Consider the following 18,682-nt stretch of genomic DNA (forward strand, 5'->3'; position numbering starts at 1 on the left):
GAACCATTCCTGAATCCCCCAAATCCCGAATTTCCGAACTCCCGAAAACCCCAAATCCCGAATTCCTGAATTCCCCAAACCCCAAATCCCGAATTCCTGAATTCCCCAAATCCAAAATCCCGAATTCCCCGAATCCCCCAAATCCCGAATTCCTGAATTCCCCAAATCCCCCAAATCCCGAATTTCCCAAATTCCCCAAACCCCAAATCCCAAATTTCCCAAATTCCCCAATCCCGAATTCCCCCAATTTCCCTCAAACCCCGAATTCCCAAACTCCTGAATTCCCCCAAATCCCAAAACCTCAAACCCCGAATTCCCCAAATCCCAAATTCCCCAAATCCCAAAATCCCAAAACCCCAAATCCCAAATTCCCAAACTCCTGAATTCCCCCAAATCCCAAATCCCGAATTTCCCAAATTCCCCAAATCCCAAATTCCCCCAATTTCCCAAATTCCCTCAAACCCCGAATTCCCCGAATTCCCCCAAATCCCAAAACCCCAAATCCCGGATTCCCAAATTTCCCAGATACCCCCAAATCCCCAAATCCCGAATTCCCCAAATCCCTGAAATTTCAAACTCCCAAATCCCAGATTCCCTCAAATCCCGAATTCCCCAAATCCCGAATTCCCAAATTCCCAAATCCCAGATTCCCTCAAATTCTGAATTCCCGAATTCCCCCAAATCCCTGAAATCCCAAATTCCCTCAAATCCCAAATTCCCCAAACCCCAGAATTCCCAAATCCTGAATTTCCGAACTCTGAAATTCCCCGAATTCCCCAAATCCCGAATTCCCCAAATCCCCAAAATTCCTAAATCCCAAATCCTGAATACCCAAATTCCCCCAAAATTCCCCCAAATTCCCCCCAAATTCCCCCTAAATTTCCCCAAATTTCCCCAAAATTCCCCCCAAAATTCCCCAAATTCCCCCAAATTCCCAAAATCCCCCAAATTTCCCCCAAATTCCCTCCAAAATTCCCAAAATTGCCCAAAATTCTCCCAAATTCCCCCAATTTTCCCCAAAATTCCCCCCAAATTCTTCCAAATTCCCCCCAAATTCTCCCAAATTCCCCCCAAATTCCCCCAAATTCCCGAAATTCCACAAAATCCCCCAAAATTCCCCAAAATTCCCCAAAATTCCCCAAATTCCCCCCAAATTCCCCCAAAATTCCCAAAAATTTCCCCCAAATCTCCCCCAAATTCTCCCAAATTCTTCCAAATTTCCCCAAATTCCCCCCAAAAATTCCCCAAAATTCCTCAAATTTCCCCAAAATTCCCCCAAATTTCCCCCAAATTCCCAAATTTCCCCCACATTTTCCCAAAATTCCCCCAAAGTCCCCAATTTCCCCCAAAATTCCCCAAATTCCCCCAAATTCCCCAAATTCCACAAAATTCCCCCAAATTCCCCAATTTCCCCCAAAATTCCCCAAATTCCCCCAAATTCCCCAAATTCCACAAAATTCCCCCAAATTCCCCAAAATTCCCCCAAATTCCCAAAATTCCCCCAAATTCCCCAAATTCCACAAAATTCCCCCAAATTCCCCCAAAATTCCCCCAAATTCCCAAATTTCCCCCAAATTCCCCCCAAATTCCCCCAAAATTCCCAAAAATTTCCCCCAAATCTCCCCCAAATTCCCCCCCAAATTTCCCCAAATTTCCCCCAAAAATTCCCCAAAATTCCTCAAATTTCCCCAAAATTCCCCCAAATTCCCCCAAATTTCCCCAAATTTTCCCCAAAATTCCCAAAATTCCCAAATTTTCCCCAAAATTCCTCGATTTTCCCTCAGTTTTCCCCCAAATTTCCCTGGAATTTTCCCAAAATTCCCCAATTTTTTCCTTTCCAGAGGCAGCGCGAGCCCGGGAGCCGTTCAGCTACGGTGGGGATGGAAAATCCGGGAATTTGGGGGAAATTCGGGAATTTGGGGGGAATTTGGGGGAAAATTTGGGAATTTTGGGGGGGAAAATTGGGGATTTTGGGGGAAATTTGGGAATTTGGGGGGAAAATTTGGGAATTTTTTTAGATTTTGGGGGAATTTGGGTGGAAAATTTGGGATTTTTGGGGAATTTGGGTGGATTTGAGAGAGAGATTGGGAAAAATTGGAAATTTGGGGGGGATTTGGGGGGATTTTGGGATGATTTGGGAAAAAAATTGGGAATTTTGGGGGATTTGGGGGGAAAATTTGGGATTTTTGGGGAATTTGTGGGGAAATCTGGGATTTTGGGGGAGATTGGGGTGGAAAAATTGGGAATTTTGGGGAATTTGGGTGGATTTGAGGAGGAGCTTGGGGGAAATTTGGGATTTGAGGGGGATTTTGGGGGAAAATTGGGAATTTTGGGAAATTTGGGGGGAAAATGGAGATTTTGGAGGAATTTGGGGGGGAAATTGGGAATTTTTGGGGAATTTGAGGGGGAAATCTGGGAAAATTTGGGATTTTGGGGGAGGATTTGAGGGAATTTTTGGGATTTTGATGGATTTTGGGGGATTTTGATGAATTTTGGGGGATTTTGATGAATTTTGGGGGATTTTGATGAATTTTGGGGGTTTTGGGGTCTCCGGGGGTTTTTTGGGTGTGGAGTTGATTTTTAGGGGTTTTTGGGGCGTTTTTTGCGTTGATTTTGGGGATTTTTGGGGTTTTTGGGGCAGTTTTTGGGTTGATTTTGGGGTTTTTCGGGGTTTTTGGGTTGATTTTGGGGTTTTTTGGGGCAGTTTTTGGGTTGATTTTGGGGTTTTTTGGGGTTTTTGGGGCGGATTTTGGGTTGATTTTGGGGGGTTTTTTTGGGGTGTGGAGTTGATTTTTTGGGGTTTTTGGGTGGTTTTTGGGTTGATTTTGGGGTTTTTCGGGGTTTTTGGGCGGTTTTTGGGTTGATTTTGGGTTTTTCAGGGTTTTTGGGGCAGGTTTTGGGTTGATTTTGGAGTTTTTTTGGGGTGGGCAGTTGATTTTTAGGGTTTTTGGGAGGTTTTTGGGTTGATTTTGGGGTTTTTTTTGGTTTTTGGGCGGGTTTTGGGTTGATTTTGGGGTTTTTGGGGTTTTTGCGGCGGTTTTTGGGTTGATTTTGGGGTTTTTTGGGTGTGGAGTTGATTTTTAGGGGTTTTTGTGTTGATTTTGGGGATTTTCGGGGTTTTTGGGGCGGTTTTTGGGTTGATTTTGGGGTTTTTGGGTGTGGAGTTGATTTTTAGGGGTTTTGGGGCCGTTTTTGGGTTGATTTTGGGGTTTTTCGGGGTTTTTGGGGGCAGTTTTTGGGTTGATTTTGGGGTTTTTCGGGGTTTTTGGGGCGGTTTTTGGGTTGATTTTGGGGTTTTTCGGGGTTTTTGGGCGGTTTTGGCTTGATTTGGGGGGTTTTTGGGGTGGGGAGTTGATTTTTATGGGTTTTGTGGCGGTTTTTGGGTTGATTTTGGGGTTTTTCGGGGATTTTTTGGGTGTGGAGTTGATTTTTTGGGGTTTTTGGGGCGGTTTTTGGGTTGATTTTGGGTTTTTCGGGGTTTTTGGGGCGGGTTTTGGGTTGATTTTGGGGTTTTTGGGTGTGGAGTTGATTTTTCGGGGTTTTTGGGCGGTTTTTGGGTTGATTTTGGGGATTTTTGGGGGTTTTGGGGTGGGTTTTGGGTTGATTTTGGGTTTTTTTGGGGTTTTTGGGTTGATTTTGGGGTTTTTTGGGGTTTTTGGGGCAGTTTTTGGGTTGATTTTGGGGATTTTTGGGGTGGGTTTTGGGTTGATTTGGGGTTTTTTCGGGTTTTTTGGGGCAGGTTTTGGGTTGATTTTGGGGTTTTTTTGGGGTGGGGAGTTGATTTTTAGGGGGGTTTTGGGTGTGGAGTTGATTTTTCGGGGTTTTTGGGGCAGTTTTTGGGTTGATTTTGGGGTTTTTTGGGGTTTTTGGGGCAGTTTTTGGGTTGATTTGGGGTTTTTTGGGGTTTTTGGGGCAGTTTTTGGGTTGATTTTGGGTTTTTTCGGGGTTTTGGGGCAGTTCTTGGGTTGATTTTGGGGTTTGTGGGGGTTTTTGGGGCAGTTTTTGGGTTGATTTTGGGGTTTTTTGGGGTTTTTGGGGCGGTTTTTGGGTTGATTTTGGGGTTTTTGGGGGTTTTTGGGGCAGGTTTTGGGTTGATTTTGGGGTTTTTTGGGGTCGGGAGTTGATTTTTAGGGGGGTTTTTGGTGTGGAGTTGATTTTTAGAGGTTTTGGGGCGGTTTTTGGGTTGATTTTGGGGTTTTTTGGGGTTTTTGGGTGGTTTTTGGGTTGATTTTGTGGTTTTTGGGGTGTGGAGTTGATTTTTAGGGTTTTTTGGGCGGTTTTTGGGTTGATTTTGGTTTTTTTGGGGGTTTTTGGGGCGTTTTTTGGGTTGATTTTGGGGTTTTTGGGGGTTTTTGGGGCAGTTTTTGGGCTGATTTTGGGTTTTTCGGGGTTTTTGGGGCGGGTTTTGGGTTGATTTTGGGGTTTTTGGGGTGTGGAGTTGATTTTTCGGGGTTTTTGGGGCGGTTTTTGGGTTGATTTTGGGGTTTTTTGGGGTTTTGGGTTGATTTTTCAGGGGTTTTGGGGCAGTTTTTGTGTTGATTTTGGGGTTTTTAGGGGTTTTTGGGGTGGTTTTTGGGTTGATTTTGGGGTTTTTAGGGGTTTTTGGGGTGGTTTTTGGGTTGATTTTGGGGTTTTTCGGGATTTTTGGGACGGTTTTTGGGTTGATTTTGGGTTTTTCGGGGTTTTTGGGGTGGGTTTTGGGTTGATTTTGGGGTTTTTGGGGTTTTTGGGACGGTTTTTGGGTTGATTTTGGGTTTTTTTTGGATGTGGAGTTGATTTTTAGGGGTTTTTGGGTTGATTTTGGGGTTTTTGGGGCGCGTTTTGGGTTGATTTTGGGGATTTTTTTTGGGGTGGGGAGTTGATTTTTAGGGATTTTGGGCGTTTTTTGGGTTGATTTTGGGTTTTTTTGGGGTTTTTTGGGGCGGTTTTTGGGTTGATTTTGGGATTTTTCGGGATTTTTGGGGCAGTTTTTGGGTTGATTTTGGGGTTTTTTTTGGGTGTGGAGTTGATTTTTGGGGTTTTTGCGTTGATTTTGGGTTTTTCGGGGTTTTTGGGGCAGGTTTTGGGTTGATTTTGGGGTTTTTCGGGGTTTTGGGTTGATTTTGGGGTTTTTCGGGGTTTTTGGGTGGTTTTTGGGTTGATTTTGGAGTTTTTTGGGTTTTTGGGGCGTTTTTTGGGTTGATTTTTGGGTTTCTTGGGTTTTTTGGGGTGTCCAGATTACGAATCGCTGCGGCTGGCGGGGCTGATCCTCAGCATCGTCATGTTCGTGTTGGGGGTGCTGATCGCCCTCAGTGAGTCTGAACCCCAAAATCCCAACCCCAAAATCCTCCAGGGACCCCAAAACCAAACCCGGGACCCCAAAAATCCTCCAGGGACCCCAAAACCCAAACCCGGGACCCCAAAATCTGCACCCCAAAATTCCCCAGGGACCCCAAAATCCAAACCCGGGACCCCAAAAAAAACCCGGGACCCCAAAATCCTCCTGGGACCCCACCCAAAAATCCCAAAAAAGCCCAAAAATTCCCAAAATTCCCCCCCCTGGATCCCCAAAAATTCCCTGGGACCCCAAAATTGCCCCAAATCTCCCCAGGGGACCCCAAAATTCCCCCCTTGGGACCCCAAAAACCAAACCTGGGACCCCAAAAATCCCAAAAAATCCCCAAATTCCCAAAATATCCCAAAAATTCCCAAAATTCCTCCCCTGGATCCCCAAAAATTCCCCAGGACCCCAAAATTGCACCCAAATTTCCCCAGGGGACCCCAAAATTCCTTTCCTGGGACCCCAAAAACCAAACCCGGGACCCCAAAATCCCAAAAAATCAAAAAATTCCCAAAAAATCCCAAAAATTCCCCAAATTCCCCCCTGGATCCCCAAAAAATTCCCCGGGACCCCAAAATTGCCCCAAATTTCCCCAGGGGACCCCAAAATTCCCCCCCCGGACTTTGGGGTCCCCTCCCGACCCCTCCCCCCCCTTTTCTCTCCCCAGGTAAAAAATTCAAATGCAAAAAATCTGAGCCCAGGTGAGAAAATCCCAAAAATTCCCCAAAATTCCCCAAAAATTTCCCCAAAAAATCCCCCAAAATCCCAAAAATTCCCAAAAATTCCCCAAAAATTCCCCAAAAAATCCCCAAAAAATTCCCAAAAATCCCAAAAATTCCCAAAAAATCCCAAAAATTCCCAAAAAATCCAAAAAATTTCCCCAAAAATGCCAAAAAACCCAAAAAATCCCCCCAAAAAATCCCCAAAATTCAAAAAAATTCCCAAAAAACTCCCCAAAAATCCCAAAAATTCCCCAAAAAATGCCAAAAAATTCCCCAAAATTCCCCAAAAATCCCCCAAATACCCAAAATTTCCCCAGATCCCCCAAAATCCCCCAAAATTCTGAAAAATTCCCAAAAATTCCCCCCAAAATTCGCCCCAAAAATCCCAAAATTCCCCAAATACCCAAAATTTCCCCATATCCCCCAAAATTCTGAAAAATTCCCAAAAATTCTGAAAAATTCCCAAAAATTCCCCCTAAAAATCCCAAAATTCCCAAAACTTCCCCAAATTTCCCCCCAAATTCCAAAAATTTTCCCAAAATTCCCCCCAAATTCCCCAAAATTCTGAAAAATTCCCAAAAATTCCCCCCAAAATTTCCCAAAAATTCCCCCAAATCCCCAAAATTTCCCCAAAATCCCCCAAATTTCCCCAAATTCCCAAAAATTGCCCCCAAAGTTCCCAAAAAATCCAAAAAACTCCCCAAATTCCCCTAAATTCCCCGAAAAATTCCCCAAATTCCCCAAATTTTCTCCAAAATTCCCCCGATTCCAAAAATTTTCCCCAAAATTCCCCCAAAAAACCCCAAAAATTCCCCTAAAATTCCCTAAATCCCACAAAATTCTGAAAAAATTTCTCAAATTCCCAAAACTTCCCCAAAATTCCCCCAAAATTCACCAAAACCCCAAAAATTCCCCAAATTCCCCCAAATTCCCCAAATATTTTCAAAAATTTCCCCAAATTCCCAAAATTCCCAAAATTTGGGAGCCTCAGAAGCCCCAAAAATTTGGGAATTTCCCAAAAAAATCTCTCTGAGCCCCTCCCCCATTTCCAGCAGCGCCCCGGAAACGGCGAAGAGCGCGGGTGAGAGAGAAAATGGGGAAAAACGGGGGAAAACGGGAAAAAATGGGGAAAATGGGGAAAAATGGGGGAAAAATGGGGAAAAAATGGAAAAAATGGGAAAAACGGGAAAAAAACGGGAAAAATGGTGAAAAATGGGGGGAAAATGGGGGAAAATGGGAAAAATGGGGGGAAAATGGGGAAAAAATGGGAAAAAAATGGGAAAAATGGGGAAAATGGGGGAAAATGGGGAAAAATGGGGGGAAAATGGGAGAAAACGGGAAAAAATGGGAAAAAATGGGGGGAAATGGTGAAAAATGGGAAAAAATGGGGAAAAATGGGGAAAAATGGGGGAAAAATTGGAAAAATGGGGAAAATACCAGGACAAATTGGGAAAATTATCAGGAAAAATGGAAAAAATGGGCAAAATAATTGGGGAAAATTAGGGAAAAACTATTGGGAAAATTTGGGAAAAATTGGGAAAAAATGGGAAAATTATTGGGAGAAATAATTCGGGAAAAGTGGGGGAAAATGGGGAAAAATGGGAAAAATGGAGGAGAAATCAGGAAAAAATTGGGGAAAAATAATTGGGAAAAATAATTGGGGAAAATTGAGGAAAAATTATCGGGAAAAATTGGGGGGAAATTGGGGAAAATGAGAAAAAACCGGGAAAATTATTGGGAAAAATAATTTGGGGAAATTGGGGAAAAATGGGGAAAAACGGGAAAACCCAAGAAAATCGGGAAAAATGGGAAAATTATCGGGAGAAAGTTGGGAAAAAACAGGAAAAATCATTGGGGGAAATTGGGGGAAAATGGGAAAAAATAATTGGGGAAAAATAATTGTGAAGATTATTGGGAAAAATAATTGGGGAAAAAATGGGGAAAATTGGGAAAAAATTGGGGAAAAATTGGGAGAAATAATTCAAGAAAATGGGGAAAATTGGGGAAAATCGGGAATTTGGGGGAGATTTGGGGGAATTTGTGCAGATTTGGGATTTAGGGAGGGATTTTGGGGGGAATTCGGGAAAATTTGGGGTTTATGGAGGGATTTGGGGGGAAATTTGGGATGAATTTAGGATTTAGGGAGGGATTTTGGGGGAAATTCGGGAAAATTTGGGGTTTATGGAGGGATTTGGGGGGAAATTTGGGAAAATTTGGGATTTTGAGAGGGATTTTGGGGGAAATTTGGGATTTAGGGAGGGATTTGGGGGAAATTTGTGTAAATTTGGATAAATTTGTGGTTTTGGGCGGGATTTTGGGGCAATTTCTGTTTTCCTAGAAGAAAAATTCCCTTTTTTTTGGAAAACTCCAGAAAAATTCGGGATTTGCTTGGGAATTCCCCCAAAATCCCGAATTTTTCGCTGGGAAATGCAGAATTTTCTCAAAATCTCGGGAATTTTCCCTAAATCCTCCCTTTTCTTGCAGCCCCAGCGGCCTCGGCGTAGCCCCGCCCCCAGGAATGAAGCCCCGCCCCCTTTGGGGTTAAGCCCCGCCCCCTTTGGGTTAAGCCCCGCCCCCAGTGCATGAAAACCCCGCCCCCAATAAAATGGGGGAGGGGAAATTTGGGGGATCCCCCCCCCCCTGCACGGAGCCAAAAAAATCCCCAAAAAACCCCAAAAAACCCCAAAAATCCCCCAAAAAATTCCCAAAAAATTCCCCCAAAAATTCCCAAAAATCCCCAAATTTGGGGTCCCCTCCCTGACCCCTCCCCCACTCACCCCAAGCACTCGGGACCCCCCAAAAATCGGGGATTTCACCCCAAAAATGCACTTTGACACCCGGGAGACCCCAAAATGTGACGGGAAAAATTTGGGGAATCCCCAAAAAAAAAAGAAAAAAATATAAAAAATGCACTTTGGAAATGGGGAAATCCCAAAATCCCCGGGAATGACCCCAAAAATTGGGGATTTCACCCCAAAAATGCACTTTGAGAGCCGGGACGCCCCAGAATGAAGGGGAACCCCCCCAAAAATGAAATCGGGGGGTTCCAAAAAGTTGGGGATGAGCTGGAAAAAATTTGGGAGAGCCCAAAAAAATCAGGGAAAAATGAGAGGAATTCCCAAAAAATGGGAAATGAGAATTCCAAACCCCCCCAAAAAAAAGTTTTAGGGATGGCCCCGCACCCCAAAAGTTGGGAATTCCTAAAAAAAATGGTGGGGAAGTCGGAAAAATGGGATTAATAAAGAGGAGTTTGGTGCAGTCGATGTGAGTGGTGGAATTCCTGGAAAATCCCCCAAAAAAATCCCCAAAAAATCCAAAAACTTCCCAAAATATTCCCAAAAAAATTCAAAAAAAATTCCCGGAAAATTCCCCTAAAATTCCCCCAAAAATTCCAAAAGATTTCCCTAAAAATTCAAAAAAATATTCCAAAAAATTTCCCAAAAACTTCCCAAAAAATTCCTAAAAAATCCCCCCAAAATTCCCAAAAACTTCCCCCAAAAATTCCCCCAAAATTCACAAAAAATGCCCCCAAAATTTCGAAAAAATTCCAAAAAACTTCCCAAAAGATTCCCCCCAAAAATTCCCAAAAAATTCCCAAAAAATTCCCAAAGAATTCCCCAAAAAATTCCCCCCAAATTCCCAAAAACTTCCCCCCAAAATTCCCCAAAATTCCCCCAAAATTCCAAAAAAATCCCCCCAAAATTTCGAAAAAATTGCAAAAAAATTCCCAAAAATTTCCCAAAAAATTCCTCAAAAAATTTCCCCCCAAAATTCCCAAGAAATTCCAAAAAAATTCCCCAAAAAATCCCCCCAAATTCCCAAAAATCCCCCCAAAATTTTGAAAAAATTCCAAAAAACTTCCCAAAAGATTCCCCCCAAAAATTCCCAAAAAATTCCCAAAGAATTCCCAAAAAAATTCCCCCCAAAATTCCCAAAAACTTGCCCCAAAAATTCCCAAAAAACTTCCCAAAAACTTCCCCAAAAAATTCCCCCAGAAATTCCCCAAAAACTTAAAAAAAAATTCCCAAAAAATTCCGAAAACTTCTCAGAAATTTCCCAAAAAGTCGAAAAAAATTCCCAAAAATTTCCCAAAAATTTCCCAAAAACTTCCCAAAAAATTCCAAAAAAAATCCAAAAAAATTCCCCCAAAATTCCCAAAAACTTCTCAAAAAATTCCTCAAAAACTTCCCAAAAAATCCCAAAAATTCCCCCAAAATCCCAAAAATCTCCCCAAAAATTCCCCCCAAAAATCCCCCAAAATTCCCCCAAAATTTCCCAAAAAACTCCCAAAAATTCCCAAAAAATTCCAAAAAAATTCCCAAAAAATTTCCCAAAAAATTCCCAAAAATTCCCAAGAAATTCCCGAGAATTCCCAAAATCCCGCCTGGAATGACCCAAAATTCCCGAAAATTCCCAAAATCCCGCCTGGAATGGGCGCGAACGGTCCCGAATGACGTCATGGGGGGCGGGGCTATGCGGGCGCTGATTGGTCAGTGAGGGGAGAGAATGGGCGGCGCTGATTGGTCAGTGAGAGGAGAGAACGGGCAGCTCTGATTGGTCAGTGAGAGGAGAGAACGGGCAGCTCTGATTGGTCAGTGATGGGAGCGAACGGGCAGCTCTGATTGGTCAGTGAGGGGAGAGAACGGGCGGCGCTGATTGGTCAGTGATAGGAGAGAACGGGCGGCGCTGATTGGTCAGTGAGGGGAGAGAATGGGCGGCGCTGATTGGTCAGTGAGAGGAGAGAACGGGCGGCGCTGATTGGTCAGTGATGGGAGCGAACGGGCAGCTCTGATTGGTCAGTGAGGGGAGAGAACGGGCAGCTCTGATTGGTCAGTGAGGGGAGAGAACGGGCGGCGCTGATTGGTCAGTGAGGGGAGAGAACGAGCGGCGCTGATTGGCTGGCGCCAAGCGGGCGGGGCCTTATGCGGAAGTGGCGAGCGGAGCGCTCCCAGTTCACCCCAGTAACAACCAGCGACCCTCCCAGTGCTCCCAGTTTGTCCCAGTTCCCTCCCAGTTTGTCCCAGTTTGTCCCAGTTCCCTCCCAGTTTGTCCCAGTTTGTCCCAGTTTGTCCCAGTTTGTCCCAGTTCCCTCCCAGTTTGTCCCAGTTCCCTCCCAGTCCCCGAGCTCTCGCGATGTTTCCTCCTCCCGCCCGCTCCGGGCTCCCCTCCCGTGGGAGAAGATGACGTCAGGAGGCGGGGGCGGAAGTGACGTCAGGAGCCAGGAAGCGGCGGCGGCAGCGCGGGAGGCGCGGTGAGAACTGGGGGGAACTGGGATGGACTGGGAGGGACTGGGATGGACTGGGAGGGACTGGGATGGACTGGGATGAACTGGGATGGACTGGGACGGACTGGGATGAACTGGGATGGACTGGGAGGGACTGGGAGGAACTGGGAGCGATACTGGGATGGACTGGTTTGTACTGGTTTGACCTGGACTAAACTGGTCCATACTGGTCTGTACTGGTTTGGACTGGTCCATACTGGTCCGTACTGGTCTGTATCGGTCTGTACTGGTCCATACTGGTTTACACTGGTCCGTGCTGGTTTGAACTGGTCCATACTGGTTTACACTGGTCCATACTGGTTTGAACTGGTCCATACTGGTCCGTACTGGTTTATACTGGTTTGAACTGGGGGTTCCTGGGAATCACTGGGGATTGTTACTGGTTTATACTGGTCTGTACTGGTTTATACTGGTTTATACTGGTCTGTACTGGTTTATACTGGTTTATACCAGTTTATTTTGGTTTATACTGGTTTACACTGGTCCATACTGGTCCATACTGGTTTATACTGGTCCATACTGGTTTGTACTGGTCTGTACTGGTCCATACTGGTCTGTTGTGGTGCAGATGAACCTGGAGCGCGTCTCCAATGAGGAGAAGCTGGAGCTGTGCCGGAAATATTACCTGGGTGAGTGACCCTGAGTGACCACACTGACCACTGACCCCTGAGTGACCTCTGACCCCTTAGTGACCCCTGAGTGACCTCTGACCACTGAGTGACCACAACTGACCACTGACCCCTGAGTGACCTCTGACCTCTGAGTGACCCCTGAGTGACCCCTGAGCCCTGAGTGACCACAACTGACCACTGACCTCTGAGTGACCCCTGAGTGACCTCTGACCCCTGAGTGACCTCTGACCTCTGAGTGACCCTGAGTGACCCTGAGTGACCTCTGACCCCTGAGTGACCCGTGAGTGACCCCTGAGTGACCCTGAGTGACCTCTGACCCCTGAGTGACCCCTGAGTGACCCGTGAGTGACCCCTGAGTGACCCTGAGTGACCTCTGACCCCTGAGTGACCCCTGAGTGACCCGTGAGTGACCCCTGAGTGACCCTGAGTGACCTCTGACCCCTGAGTGACCACTGAGTGACCCCTGAGTGACCCCTGAGTGACCTCAATGACCCCTGAGTGACCCCAGGGACGGTTGTTGCTCCCCACCTGTCCCATGGGAATGGGCGGGGCCATGTCCAGGTGTTGTTGTTCACCTGTCCAGGTGTGTCCAGGTGTGTTCAGGTGTGTTCAGGTGTGTCCAGGTGTGTCCAGGTGTCCCCAGGTGTGTCCAGCTGTGTTCAGGTGTGTCCCAGGTGTGTCCCAGGTGTACCCAGGTTGGTTCAGGTGTTGTTTTCCTGTCCGGCTGTTGTTGTTTACCTGTCCCAGGCGTATCCCAGATGTGTTCAGGTGTGTCCAGGTGTATCCAGGTGTGTTCAGGTGTGTCCCAGGTGGGTTCAGGTGTATTTTACCTGTCCCAGGTGTATCTCAGGTGTGTCTAGGTGTATCCAGGTGTACCCCAGGTGTGTCCAGGTGTATTTTTACCTATCCAGGTGTATTTTTACCTGTCTCAGGTGTATCCCAGGCGTGTCCCAGGTGTATCCAGGTGTACCCCAGGTGTGTTCAGGTGTATCCAGGTGTGTTCAGGTGTTGTTTACCTGTCCCAGGTGTATCTCAGGTGTGTCCAGGGGTATCCAGGTGTATCCCAGGTGTATTTTTACCTGTCCAGGTGTATTTTACCTGCCCCAGGTGTGTCCAGGTGTATTTTACCTGTCCCAGGTGGGTTCCTGCTGTTGCCGTTCCTGTGAACATGCTTTGGTTTTCGGGTGTTGTTGTTTACCTGTTCAGGTGTATTTCAGGTGTATCCAGGTGTATTTTACCTGTCTCCAGGTGTGTTCAGGTGTTGTTTACCTGTCCCCAGGTGGGTTCCTGCTGTTGCCGTTCCTGTGGTTGGTGAACGTGCTCTGGTTTTCAGGTGTTGTTCACCTGTCCAGGTGTGTCCAGGTGTATCCAGGTGTTGTTTACCTGTCTGGCTGTTGTTGTTTACCTGTCCCCAGGTGTGTCCAGGTGTATCCAGATGTATTTTACCTGTCCCCAGGTGTATCCCGGTGTGTTCAGGTGTATCCAGGTGTATCCAGGTGTTGTTTACCTGTCCAGGTGTTGTTTCCCAGGTGTATCCAGGTGTATTTTACCTGTCCAGGTGTATCCAGGTGTTGTTTACCTGTCCCCAGGTGGGTTCAGATGTTGTTTACCTGTCCAGGTGTATTTTACCTGTCCCCAGGTGGGTTCAGGTGTATTTTACCTGTCCAGGTGTATTTTACCTGTCCCAGGTGTATCTCAGGTGTATCCCAGGTGTATCTCAGGTGTATCTCAGGTGTATCTCAGGTGTCCCCAGGTGTATCCAGGTGTATCTCAGGTGTATTTCAGGTGTATCCAGGTGTTGTTGTTTACCTGTCCCCAGGTGGGTTCCTGCTGTTGCCGTTCCTGTGGTTGGTGAACGTGCTCTGGTTTCCAGGTGTTGTTCACCTGTCCAGGTGTATCTCAGGTGTATCCAGGTGTATTTTACCTGTCCAGGTGTATTTTACCTGTCCCCAGGTGGGTTCAGGTGTTGTTTACCTGTCCCCAGGTGTATCCAGGTGTATTTTACCTGTCCAGGTGTATTTTACCTGTCCCAGGTGTATCCAGGTGTATCTCAGGGGTATCCAGGTGTATTTTTACCTGTCCAGGTGTTGTTGTTTACCTGTCCCCAGGTGGGTTCCTGCTGTTGCCGTTCCTGTGGTTGGTGAACGTGCTCTGGTTTTCAGGTGTTGTTTACCTGTCCAGGTGTCCCCAGGTGTATCTCAGGTGTATTTTACCTGTCCCAGGTGTATCTCAGGTGTGTCCAGGTGTATCCAGGTGTGTTCAGGTGTCCCCAGGTGTATCTCAGGTGTATTTTACCTGTCCAGGTGTATCTCAGGTGTATCCCAGGTGTATTTTACCTGTCCAGGTGTATCCAGGTGTATTTTACCTGTCCAGGTGTATTTTTACCTGTCCAGGTGTATCCAGGTGTATCCAGGTGTTATTTACCTGTCCCAGGTGTATCTCAGGTGTATCCAGGTGTATCTCAGGTGTATCCAGGTGTTGTTTACCTGTCCAGGTGTTGTTTACCTGTCCCCAGGTGTATCCAGGTGTATTTTACCTGTCCAGGTGTATTTTACCTGTCCCCAGGTGGGTTCCTGCTGCTGCCGTTCCTGTGGTTGGTGAACGTGCTCTGGTTTTCAGGTGTTGTTCACCTGTCCAGGTGTATCTCAGGTGTATCCAGGTGTTGTTTACCTGTCTCCAGGTAGGTTCAGGTGTATTTTACCTGTCCCCAGGTGGGTTCCTGCTGTTGCCGTTCCTGTGGTTGGTGAACGTGCTCTGGTTTTTCCGGGAGGCGTTCCTGGCCCCGCCCTTCGGGGAACAGCCGCGCATCAAACGCTGTGAGCGACCCCAAACACCCGGAATTCCGGGAAAATCCGGGAAAATCTGGGAATTCTGGGAATTCTGGGGGGGTCTGGGGGGGAATTCTGGGAAAATTTGGGAGCTTTGGGGGGAAATTTTGGGGAAAATTGGGAATTTTGGGGGGAATTTGGGAGTTTTGGGGGGAAATTTGGGAATTTTGGGGGGAATTTGGGAGTTTTGGGGGGAAATTTGGGAATTTAGGGGGGAATTTGGGAAAATTTGGGAGTTTTGGGGGGATTTGGGGAAGTTTGGGAATTTTGGGGGGAATTTGGGAAAATTTGGGAGTTTTGGGGGGATTTGGGGAAGTTTGGGAATTTTGGGGGGAATTTGGGAAAATTTGGGAGTTTTGGGGGGATTTGGGGAAGTTTGGGAATTTTGGGGAGAATTTAGGAAAGTTTGGGAGGGTTTGGGTGGAATTTTTTGGGATTTGACGAAATTTTGGGGAGATATGGGGAAAATTGGGAAATTTGGGGGGAAATTTGGGGAAAATTTGGGAATTTTGGGGGGAATTTGGGGAAATTTGAGGGGGATTTGGGGAAATTCGAGGGGGATTTGGGTGGAATTTTTGGGAATTGGACGAAATTTGGGGGGGATTTGGGGAAAATCGTGAAATTTTGGGAATTTGGGGGGAATTTGGGAAAATTTGGGGGGAATTTGGGGGAGTTTTGGAGGGAATTTGGTGAAGTTTGGGGGGTTTGGGAGGGATTTGGGTGGAATTTTTGGGAATTTAATGAAATTTGGAGGGATTTGGGGAAAATTGGGAAATTTGGGGGGAATTTTGGAAAATTTGGGGAGTTTGGGAGGGATTTGGGCAAAATTTTTGGGGATTGGGGAAAATTTGAGGGGGATTTTTGGGAAAATTGGGAGATTTGGGGGGAATTTGGGGAAAAATTGGGAATTTTGGGGGGAATTTTTGGGAAATTTGGGAGTTTTGGGGGGATTTGGGTGAAATTTTTGGGGATTGGGGGAAATTTGGGGAGGATTTGGGTAAAATTTGGAGTTTTGGGGTTGATACCTTGATTTTTTTGTGTCATTTTGGGCCGTTTTGGGTGAATTCGGGGCTGTTTGAGGTGGATTTGGGCGATTTTGGGGTAAATTTTGGGGTGAATGGAAGCGATTTTGGGTTATTTTGGGGGGGATTTGCGGGATTTTGGGGTCAAGTTTCCAGGGGATTTTAAGGAAATTGAAGAAGATTTTGGGTTTTTTTCTGGTTGATTTTTGTGAAATTTGGGGGGGAAATTTTGGGGATTTCTGGGCAAATTTTGGGTGATTTTGGGGCTGATCTGGAGCTGATTTTGGGTTGATTTTGGGGTGATTTTGGGGTGATTTTGGGCTGATTTGGGGTAGTTTTGGGCTTTTTTGGGGCTGATTTGGGGCTGATTTTTGGGGCTGATTTGGGGCTGATTTTTGGGGCTGATTTGGGTGGATTTTGGGGGTTTTTGGGTAGTTTTTGGGTGTTTTGAGGACTGGTTTTGGGGCTGGTTTTGGGTTAATTTGGGGTGATTTTGGGGCTGATTTTGGGCTGAATTTTGGGCTGATTTCAGGCTGTTCTTGGGCTGATTTTGGGCTGATTCTGGGGTAATTTTGGGCTGGTTTTGGGTTGGTTTTGGCTGATTTTAGGTATTTTCAGGACTGGTTTTTGGGCTGATTTTGGGGGTTTTGATGACTGTTTTTGGGGTGATTTGGGGCTGATTTTGGGCTGATTTGGGGCAGTTTTTGGGCTGGTTTTGGGCTGATTTTGTGTTTATTTTGGGCTGATTTTGGGCTGGTTTTCGGCAGTTTTTGGGCTGTTCTTGAGCTGATTTGGGCTGATTTTGGGCTTTTTTGGGGCAGTTCTTGGGTTGTTTTTGGGCTATTTTTGGAGCTGGTTTTGGGTTGATTTTGGGCTGGTTTTGGGTTGACTTTGGGCAGTTTTTGGGTTGATTTTGGGCAGATTTTGGTCTGATTTTTGGCTGTTTTTGGGCTGTTTTTGGGCAGTTTTTGGGCTGATTTCAGGAGTGATTTTGGGCTGACTTGGGGCAGTTTTTGGGCTGTTTTCAGTCTGTTTTTTGTCTGGTTTTGGGCAGTTTTTGGGCTGTTTTTGGGCAGTTTTTGGGCTGTTTTTGGGCAGGTTTTGGGCAGTTTTTGGGCTGGTTTTGGTCAGTTTTTGGGCTGGTTTTGGGCAGTTTTTGGGCTGTTTTTGGGCAGTTTTTGGGCTGGTTTTGGTCAGTTTTTGGGCTGTTTTTGGTCAATTTTTGGGCAGTTTTTGGGCTGGTTTTGGTCAGTTTTTGGGCTGGTTTTGGGCTGTTTTTGGGCTGTTTTTGGGCTGTTTTTGGGGCTGATTTGGGGCAGTTTTTGGGCTGGTTTTGGTCAGTTTTTGGGCTGTTTTTGGGCTGTTTTTGGTCAATTTTTGGGCTGGTTTTGGTCAGTTTTTGGGCTGTTTTTGGGCTGTTTTTGGTCAATTTTTGGGCTGGTTTTGGTCAGTTTTTGGGCTGTTTTTGGGCTGTTTTTGGTCAATTTTTGGGCTGGTTTTGGTCAGTTTTTGGGGCTGATTTGGGGCAGTTTTGGGGTTGTTTTCGGTCAGATTTTGGTCAGTTTTTGGGGGCTGATTTGGGGCAGATTTTGGTCAGTTTTTGGGCTGTTTCTGGTCAGTTTTTGGGCTGTTTTCAGTCAGTTTTTGGTCAGTTTTTGGGGGCTGATTTGGGTCAGGTTTTGGTCAGTTTTTGGGCAGTTTTTGGTCAGTTTTTGGGGCTGTTTTTGGGGCAGTTTTTGGGCTGTTTTTGGTCAGTTTTTGGGCTGTTTTTGGGGCTGTTTTTGGTCAGTTTTTGGTCAGTTTTTGGGCTGTTTTTGGGGCAGGTTTTGGTCAGTTTTTGGGTTGTTTTCTGTCAGTTTTGGGTCAGTTTTTGTCTGATTTTGTCCATTTTTCTCCCCCTCTCAGACGTGCTGCGCTCGGCCGTGGGGGCGGCGCTCTGGGGGCTGGGCCTGGGCGTGTGGGTGGGGCTGTTCCAGAGCCGCCGCAGCCAATGGGGAGCGCTGGGCGACGCCCTCAGCTTCACCCAGCCAATGGGAGAGCCCTGAGCCGGGGCGGGGCCGCCAGCGGCCAATGGGAGAGCAGAGAGGTGAGGGCGGGGCTGGAACCAGCCAATGGGAGAGGGTGGGGGGGGATTGGTTGTTTCAGCCAATGGGAGAGCAGAGATGTGAGAGTGGGGCCAGAACCAGCCAATGAGAGAGGGTGGGGGCAGGGATTGGATGTTTCAGCCAATGGGAGAGGGCAGGGGAGGGGATTGGTTGTTTCAGCCAATGGGAGAGCAGAGATGTGAGAGTGGGGCCAGAACCAGCCAATGGGAGAGGGTGGGGGGGGGATTGGATGTTTCAGCCAATGGGAAAGCCCTGAACAGGGGCGGGGCTGTCCGTGGCCAATGGGAGAGCAGCACAATGAGGGTGGGGCCGGAACCAGCCAATGGGAGAGCGGAGGGGCGGAGCTTGACTGTTTCAGCCAATGGGAGAGCAGAGGTGAGAGCAGGGCCGGAAGGAGCCAATGGGAGAGGGCAGGGGTGGGGCTTGGTTTCAGCCAATGAGGGGGCGTGGCTGAGCTCAGCCAATGGGAAAAGGGAACGAGCTGCAATCAGCCAATGGGAGAGCTGGAAATCAGCACGTGACCAACCCTGACCAATGGAAACCCAAAGGGGGCGTGGCCTCACTGCTCCTGACCCCTCCCCTTCTCTCCCCACACAGCAGTGATGACGTCATCACCATGGGAAGCTCCGCCCCTTTTCCCAAATAAAGGCATCGACCACACCCAGATATGGAAATGAAGGCGGCTTTATTGGGGAGGGGGCGTGGCCACGGTGGGCGTGGCTACGATCGGGGGCGTGGCCAATCTGGGTGTGGCCATGGGCGTGCCTGG

General features: G+C 46.9%; 1 protein-coding gene and 1 long non-coding RNA gene across 3 annotated transcripts; one reads left to right on the forward strand and one right to left on the reverse strand.

The window, feature by feature from the left end:
* The first annotated feature begins 11,125 nt into the window (after window positions 1–11,125).
* PSENEN (presenilin enhancer, gamma-secretase subunit) lies at window positions 11,126–18,583 on the forward strand. Of its 2 annotated transcripts, XM_058860069.1 has the most exons (13): window positions 11,126–11,293; window positions 11,895–11,955; window positions 12,778–12,808; window positions 13,066–13,095; window positions 13,238–13,383; window positions 13,527–13,646; window positions 13,851–13,890; window positions 13,953–13,991; window positions 14,067–14,160; window positions 14,392–14,433; window positions 14,474–14,774; window positions 17,714–17,894; window positions 18,511–18,583. In XM_058860069.1, exons 2-12 carry the CDS (start codon window positions 11,895–11,897, stop codon window positions 17,851–17,853), a joined length of 1,044 nt encoding a protein of 347 aa, XP_058716052.1. In that variant the 5' UTR covers window positions 11,126–11,293; the 3' UTR covers window positions 17,854–17,894; window positions 18,511–18,583. The 2 variants fall into 2 exon arrangements, with proteins under 2 accessions (XP_058716052.1, XP_058716053.1); XM_058860070.1 differs by lacking the exons at window positions 12,778–12,808; window positions 13,066–13,095; window positions 13,527–13,646; ... (1 more) ...; window positions 14,067–14,160; window positions 14,392–14,433 and adding exons at window positions 13,415–13,434; window positions 14,166–14,191 and having other exon boundaries at window positions 11,137–11,293; window positions 13,238–13,310; window positions 13,943–14,049; window positions 14,503–14,774.
* Window positions 13,938–14,375, reverse strand: LOC131590189 (uncharacterized). The gene is made up of 3 exons (XR_009280013.1): window positions 14,344–14,375; window positions 14,057–14,131; window positions 13,938–13,982 (listed from the first exon to the last, which is right to left on the reverse strand). It is a non-coding gene; the product is annotated as an uncharacterized LOC131590189 (long non-coding RNA).
* Window positions 18,584–18,682: the final 99 nt, after the last annotated feature.

This window comes from Poecile atricapillus, chromosome 32 (assembly GCF_030490865.1).
Source record: "Poecile atricapillus isolate bPoeAtr1 chromosome 32, bPoeAtr1.hap1, whole genome shotgun sequence".
Taxonomy (NCBI): domain Eukaryota; kingdom Metazoa; phylum Chordata; class Aves; order Passeriformes; family Paridae; genus Poecile; species Poecile atricapillus.

Coding starts and splice junctions, on each gene's coding strand:
- PSENEN (XM_058860069.1), top strand. CDS start 11,895: ATGAACCTGGAGCGCGTCTCCAATGAGGAGAAGCTGGAGCTGTGCCGG. Junction 13,384..13,526: donor CTGTCCCCAGGTGTGTCCAG/GTGTATCCAGAT, acceptor AGGTGTATCCAG/GTGTTGTTTACCTGTCCCCA. Junction 14,434..14,473: donor TGTATCTCAGGTGTATCCAG/GTGTTGTTTACC, acceptor ACCTGTCCCCAG/GTGTATCCAGGTGTATTTTA.